Here is a 7,212-nt window from a genome sequence, read left to right on the forward strand (position 1 = left end):
CTCCCCTTTCTGTTGGCCAGGGACCCCCAGCTTTGCTCCTCTTAACCTCACTGAGGCATGGGTGTCTGCTCAAGCTTCTTAGCAAATCTGGGAACCAGGCGGAGTCCTCCTCTGGCAGTCAGGACAGAGCCCCCCACCCCCACTCCTTAAGTCCTGGGTGTGTGTGTGGGGGGGGGGGTCTGTCCCCAAAAGGACTGTGAAGTACAGAAAGATTTACGCAACAGAGGGTAGGATGAGGAGGGAACACAGGAAGGAGCGCTGGGGAGCAGAATGATGGAAGGGAGAGATTCTCTCTGTTGCCACTCATTTGCTGTGTGAATTTAAGTAAATTGCTTTCCAGGGGCGCCTGGGTGGCTCAGTGGGTTAAGCGGCCTACTTGGGCTCAGGTCATGATCTCACGGTTCATGGGTTCCAGCCCCGCGTTGGGCTCTGTGCTGACAGCTCAGAGCCTGGAGCCTGCTCCGGATTCTGTGTCTTCCTCTCTCTCTGTTCTTCCCCTGCTCACGCTCTGTCTCTGTCTCTCAAAAATAAATACAGATTAAAACAAATGTTTAAGTAAATTGCTTTCCTTCTCTGGGACTCAGTTCGCTTGTCTGCAAAAGCAGAAGGTTGGTCCAGTCTGTGGTCTGATAATGGGGAGACAGAAAAAAGTGGGGGAGGAACGATGTGGGGGGAGGGGGCATCAAAGGAAAAGGGTGGGGGGGAGGCTTCCTGCCTCTGAGTTCAACCTCCCAAGGAGGGCGGAGAGAGGAGCTTCCCCTTGGGCCAGAGAAGATCAAGCCCTTGGGTTAGTGCCCCCGTCAACACTGGACACCCTGGCAAAACAGCGCCTGAACAGGGAAGAGCCTGCCAGGAGTTTCCCAGGCTCCCCTCCTCCTGGGATGAGCCAGGCCTCACTGGGTCCCCTCGCCTGACCTCGTGCTCTGGGAAGGTGACCTTACCTGGGTCTGCATTCTCTGTTCTGGGAAATGGTGGTCTCTCTGGACTGGTTCCTACATTCTCTGTCCACTCAGGAGTCTCAAGCCTGGCCCTTTCTTGTCACTTTATTACGTTATTTCCCCCCAAAAGTCTAGGAGATGGGAAAGAAAAATGACTTTGTTTATTTACTCTCAGTTGCCTTTTGAACGCTGATTCCCGGAGCAGCTTATAGAGGGCCTGGGGAGGGGGCCAACCCTAATGCTGACACCCCAGAGCCAGGGTCCTCACCGCTTGGCTTTGCAGGGAGATGCACTGAGGGGCAGCCCTGGGCACACACTTAGTGCTTCGGGAGGCGGAGAGAGTTCACGCTTCCAACCCTGTGTCTTTCCCACATTCCCAAGTGGTGTGTCCTTGGGCACATTGCTTAACCTCCGTGAACCCGAGTGACTGCCCCACTCAGTCAACAAATATTGACTGAGCCCTGTTCTGGGCCTCAGAAGTGACCAGCGCAAGCCCCCAGCTCCCATGGAACCTGCGGTTGTGTCTGAGAATACAGGGGTGATAACACCTGCGCTGTGGGGCTGGGAAGGTTAACCCAGATAGCCTCTAAGTACCCAGAGGGTGGGAGTGGCTAAAAATAGGCAAATAGACGGGTACTGTCATTGGGAGGCACGTGTGGGTGCGCCCTCGCAGGCCCGGGTCTCCCAGGAGTGGAGGGCCCACCCCTCCCCCCACCTCCCACGAACCTGGCTGTGCTGAGGTCGTGGGTCACCGCCAGGACCCCCGGTGACCCCCGGAGTCTGGGCTTTCTCGGAACACCTCCCAGCCAAGGAGCAGAGCGCTTCTAATAGCCTGGAGCCTCTAAAAGCTTTGACCACAGCTCAGTTTACTCCCTGCAAACCCTTTGAAGTTCTTCCTTCGAACTTGCTTTGCATATTCTGGTCAGATCTGAATCAGACTAGCAGGAATTACCCCTCTCGGTACAGTCTAGGTGGCTGCCTTAGCTTGTCAGTGACGTGAAGATGATTCCAGAGCGAGCTAGGAGCGCCCGGGGAAGCAAGGGGGCAGAGCGTGCACCCCAGCGGCTCTCTCTCCTCTGCCCTCCCCTCCCCTCCCCTCGGACGCCGCGTGGGTGTGGGTGAAAGAGAGAGCAAGCCAGAGCAGGGGCGGGGAAAAGGCTCCAGTCGGTTTTCATTAAAAAATAGTGCTCTTTATTATAAATTACTGAAATGTTTCTTTTTTGAATATAAATATAAATATGTGCAAAGTTTGAGTTGGGTTGGTATTTTGTTGAGTTCTTCAAGCATCTCCTAACAGCCTCGAAGGCCTGGGTGGGGGAAGGGAGAGGACTGGAGGTGGAATCTTTATAAAAGACAGAGTGATTGAGGCAGATTGTAAACATTATTAAAAAACAAAAACAAAATAACAGGAAAAAAAAAAAAACCAAAACACCCCAACACACAGCTGCCCCATCCAGCCCCATACCTGACACAGAAAACTTTTGTGTTTTAGTTTTCCCCAAAAAGAACAGTTCCAGATAATTCCATCGCTGCTACATTCCTGTTAAGTTTTCACTGATCAGTGCTATTGCAGAGAGGGAGCAGCTGGCAGCTGGGGTGGCAGGGGCCCCAGTCTCTCAATGACTTCCTGCCTGTGCCCTCCCCCCACCCCACCCCCAGGTGAGGGCTGTGCAGGGCCTGGTGGGGGGTGGGGGGTCTGTGGGACCTGGTGGCTCAGCTCTGCCGAAGCCCAGGCACCCTGAGGCACCTGGGACTGGCCAATACCAACTGGGCTCGCCTTCTTCCAGGACTGGGCTGGAAGGCGTGGATCTCCGCCCCCCTCCGTCTCCGCCTGCCGCTCCCCGCCCCCCCCCCCTCCCCACGCTGAGTGGCCAGCAGCTTGCCCTCCGAGGATCCCTTGGCCTCTGCCTGGATAGGCTGAGTGTGTGGCTTCTTGTGTGCCAGTCCCTATCCATGGGACAGGGAGCATTTAAGGCAAATCTCCTAGCCAGACAGGAGGCCCAAAGTAGAACCCCTCGTCTCGGTGTCGGAGATCTGGGGTCAAAGATGGCTATCTTTTCCACCCTCCTCCCAACCCCCGGGTACAGAACGACTGACCAGCCCATGCCTCCCCCCTCCCCCCCGAAGGCCACTCCCCCCTTAAAACGAGGGAAGGGCCCAGGGCTCTCGGGCACCCGATGGACTCTGGGACCTGTGTTCCTGGTGGCTGTCCCAGAGAGGGAGACAGAACAGCCCCCTTCAGGTCACCCCTTGACCTTAACCCCCAGAGCCGGGGCGGGGGGGAGGAGCATGCAGCCGCCCTCCTCACCTGGGGCGGACGGTGGGAGGAGCCATTTCCGAGGCCAGCCTGCAGCCCTGAGGCCCCTGGGGGCGCCCTCTCCTCCACCCTCTTCCAGGCCGGAGACCTGTTCAGGTTTAAAGCTACGTTTTAAACCAAATCAAAGAGCAAACAAGTTCCGTTGGAAAGTTTGAAGACTCCCCGGCAGTTCTCACTAGTTCAACGCTCCTGCAGTGTCCCCTGTTTGGAAATGCAGGGGGAGTTGAGGAAGCGGAGAGGAGGATTAGAGACCACTGCTGTCGTCATAGCTGTCCCTACCGGGCCAGCGGGCTCCTCCGGAGACGCTGGCGTGGGGGCGGGGCGCTCAGGTGGCCGCCCCCCCCTTCCCTCAGACACATTCCAGGTCCCGCCGTCCCCATTCTGCGGGGGGGGGGGGGGGGAGGCGGAAGGGAGGGGCCTGTCCACCCCCCCCTCCCCGGCTCCCCCCAGAGCTGCAGGACTCTCACGGCTGGATTCTTGTGCTTGTGTCATGTGCCACGGGGGAGAGGGGACCCAGGCTCCTCTCCCCGACCCCTGCCCTTTGCGCTTTAAAGAGGGGCATCGTACTGGTCCAGGAATTCCCGAATGGGCCCAGGCAGCTGGGTGACTTTCTCATAGGAGTCCAGGTGGCCGTTGACAGTCTTCCGACAGAGATGTTGGAGAGTGGCCACGTTGGAGGAGAGGGGCCGGCTCAACACCAGAGGGATCTTCTCGCCCCCCGAGTAGATGTAATAGGCTCTCCTGGGGGGACTCCCCGCCAGCGGCTGGGCCGGCGGCTGCTCCGGCACCTCGGAGGAGGGTTCGGCGGGTGGAGGGGGCAAGGCGGGGGCGCCGGGGGGCGGCATGTAGTGGTGCACCAGCTTGAGCACGCAGTCGAAGCGGGGCACCGGCTGCGTGCTCCGGGGGTCGCTCTGCAGCGAAAAGCTGCCCCCCTCGCACTGGATGCGCAGGTTCTTGGTCCCCGACTGGGTCTTGACGCTGAGCGTGAAGAAGTGGCGCTGGTCCGAGCTGTCGCGGATGAGGAAGGTGCCGGCGGGCTCGGCGCTGAGCAGCAGGTTCGCCTCGCCGCCCGTCACGGCGCTCCAGTAGAAGCCGCTCTCCTGCAGCTTGCGCACTGCGTTCACCACCAGCTGGTACTCGCTCTTGGAGCTGAAGGTCTTGAGGCGCAGGCTGGTGTCCAGGGGGCGGCTCATCCCGGCGGCGGGAAACTTGCTGTGGGTGACCATGGCGCACGGAGCCAGCGTGGATCTGCGCGGCGGCGGCGGCGGCTGCAGCTGCTCGGCGGCCTCCGCACAGCGGCCGCTACCGCATCCCGGGGGGCTGCGGGGAGGAAGGGGCGCGCCGCGTGAGTGTCCGGAACCGTCCGGCGCGCCCGGCCCGCCCAGGCCCCCCAGCCTCCTCCCGGCGGCCCCGGGCACCCGCCCCCTGCCCCGAGGCCCCCGCCTGAGCCCTTCTCCCACCCCGCCCCGCCCCCCGCGCCCAGGCACCCCGCGGAGCCCGCCCAGCCCCCGCCCCCGCCCGCGGGGTGGCCCCAGGCAGCCCCCTTCCCCGGCACGCGCCGGGAGAACGCCGAGTGGGGAAACTCGGGCGCGGAAGTTGGGTCTCCGGGAGCATGGCCGGGGTGGGGAGCGGGAGAAGGGCCCCCGGGACGCTCTGGGCGCCGCTCAGTCCGGTGGCCCCGAGCGGCGGGGACGGAGAGAGAAATCCGAGGCACGGGGGGGAGGGAGGGGGCTTGAGAAGCCCGAGGGCCCAGCCTGGGTCTTCCGGGAACCTGGGATCTCCGGCTTCCATCCGCTCTGCCCCCTACCTCGTCCCCTCCCTGCCGGGAATGACCCGGGAAGGGGAGGGGAAACCGGGAAAAAGCTCCCGGGACTAGCGAGTCGCCACCACCACCACCACCAACCCCCCCACCACCACCCCGCCCCGCCAACCTCCCGCCCCGCTCCACGCCGCGCCCCTCCTTCCTACCTGGTCCCGAAACGAAGTCTCCGGCCTCGGGGCTGCGCCTCCTACGGTCCCCAAGGCGAGGCGGCCGCGCGGCGACCAGCGGTGGCCCGCGCTGCGCCCAGATGTTGGCGGCCGTGGAGTCCACCGAGGGCCCCGCGCGCGCGTCTCTCGGGCTTCGCTGGGGCGCCCGCCCTGCCCCCTGCGCGTCCCCGGGCCGGCCGGCAGGGACGAGGCGAGGGGCCGCGGCGGGAGCTGGGCCGGAGTGGCGGCGCTGGCGGCGGCGGCGGCGCGGGAGTGCGAGTCGGAGCCGCCGCCGAGGCCGCGCTCGCGGGTATATACGCGGCCGCCGCGCCCCGCCCCCCGATTCCTGGAACTGCGCGGCCGGCCTTCTTGTAATGTTTAGTCACTACTCGCAGCAATGAAAGGCTGCGCGGAGGGCGAAGGAGGGGCCGCGGGCGGCCGAGGGCGGGCCGCGAGCGGGGCCGGGACCGGCCGAGACGCGCGCACAGACAAAGCGCGGCGCGAGGCGGCCCGGGCGGCCCGCGGGCGCGGCGCCAGCCCCGGCGGCGCGTTCCTGGCAGCGGCCCCTCCCCCCACCCTCCGCGCGCGCTCCGCCCCCAACTTCTCATTCACACTTTCCCCCTCCCTTCTAAGAAGGCAGGTTTCTGGCAGAGGCGGGGGCCCCCGCTCCGGGAGCGCGGGCAGTTCCAGGAGGCCGAGCGGGAGAGGCTCCCGGCTCCCCTTCCCCTTTTCTCAGACCTCGCGGGGACACCCCCCTCGCCCCCACCCGGGCCCGCCCGAGGTCCCGATCGCGGCCCCAGGAGGCCCGGGCCGGCCGCGAGGGGACTGGGGACACCCCAAAGCCGGGCGGCGAAACTGGGGCCGCACCTGGGAGCTGAAGTGGGGAGGTGTGGGGGCGGGGGGACGTGCGGGCACGTCCCGGAGGAGAAGCCCGGAGCCCCGGGGATGGAGGGGACGCAGCCTGCGTGGCAGCTGTCGGGCCTCAGTCCCTGGGCCCACTGCCAGGTTCCCTGCCGACGCTGACATGAGCGCCGCCTCCCGCCACCAGAAAACCAGACACAAACAAACAAGAACCGCTTTCACACATCTGGGTCTCCCAACTTTCGGGGTGCCGTGTGGGCCCTGCCAGGTGCTCTCCCGCGGCGGGACGGGCCCCGGGGCGAGCAATGGCCCCACCCCGCGCCTGTGTCCGCTAGAGGGCGCCCTGGGGTCTCGTAGCGGGAGTGGAGTTTGGAGCTGCGAGGAAACCGGAGGGGGCGGGCTGTGTGTGTGTATGTGTGTGTATGGAGGGGGTGCTGGCTCAGGAGCCAGGGCGAGGCACCTTCCCGGGGTACCGAGGAGAAGTCTCATCGCAGTCTGGAATTAGAGCTGGGGATAAAAGTCCAGTAGGGGAGGGTTTCCAGAAAACAGTTTTCAGGAGTTCAGCCCACTTCCAGATGGCCCAGCACCGCCAAGAATGTGTCCCCCTCCCCCCACCACCCGCCCCCCCCCCGCCTGTACCTCTGGGTGCGGGGGTCTGATGTCTCTTCAGGGGTGCAGAGGTGATTGGGGTGAACCGTGGATTTGCTCTTGGTCACGCTGGCATGAATGTGGGTGGTTTGGGCTAACCAGGGCCAGCTCTATGAAGGTTGGAAAAGTTTGCAATCTGTCCCCAAAAGGGCAGTGGGATGCTGGAGACATCTGAGAGTGCACGAGCAGAGGAGGGGCAGAGACAGAGGGAGACACAGAATCTGAACTAGGCTCCAGGCTCCAAGCTGTCAGCACAGAGCCTGATGCGGGGCTCGAGCTCCCAAACGGTGAGATCATGACCTGAGCCCAAGTCGTTTGCTTAACCGACTGAGCCACCCAGGCGCCCCTTGAGAACCTCACCTCGCAGGACATGCGGGCTTTGGGCCATGCCCTCTTCCCAGATGCCACCATACCGAAGATTATGAGTCAGAAAGGAAAGGACAGATGCTAATGGCAGGCATCTTGGGAGTCTAGGACACA

General features: G+C 63.6%; 1 protein-coding gene across 1 annotated transcript; it reads right to left on the reverse strand.

The window, feature by feature from the left end:
• Nucleotides 1–2,106: 2,106 nt before the first annotated feature.
• Nucleotides 2,107–5,527, reverse strand: SOCS3 (suppressor of cytokine signaling 3). The gene is made up of 2 exons (XM_027052421.2): nt 5,224–5,527; nt 2,107–4,575 (listed from the first exon to the last, which is right to left on the reverse strand). The coding sequence occupies exon 2, from the start codon at nt 4,479–4,481 to the stop codon at nt 3,804–3,806; it is 678 nt and encodes a 225-aa protein (XP_026908222.1). The 5' UTR covers nt 4,482–4,575; nt 5,224–5,527; the 3' UTR covers nt 2,107–3,803.
• Nucleotides 5,528–7,212: the final 1,685 nt, after the last annotated feature.

This window comes from Acinonyx jubatus, chromosome E1, assembly GCF_027475565.1.
Source record: "Acinonyx jubatus isolate Ajub_Pintada_27869175 chromosome E1, VMU_Ajub_asm_v1.0, whole genome shotgun sequence".
In the NCBI taxonomy this organism is placed as follows: Eukaryota; Metazoa; Chordata; class Mammalia; order Carnivora; family Felidae; genus Acinonyx; species Acinonyx jubatus.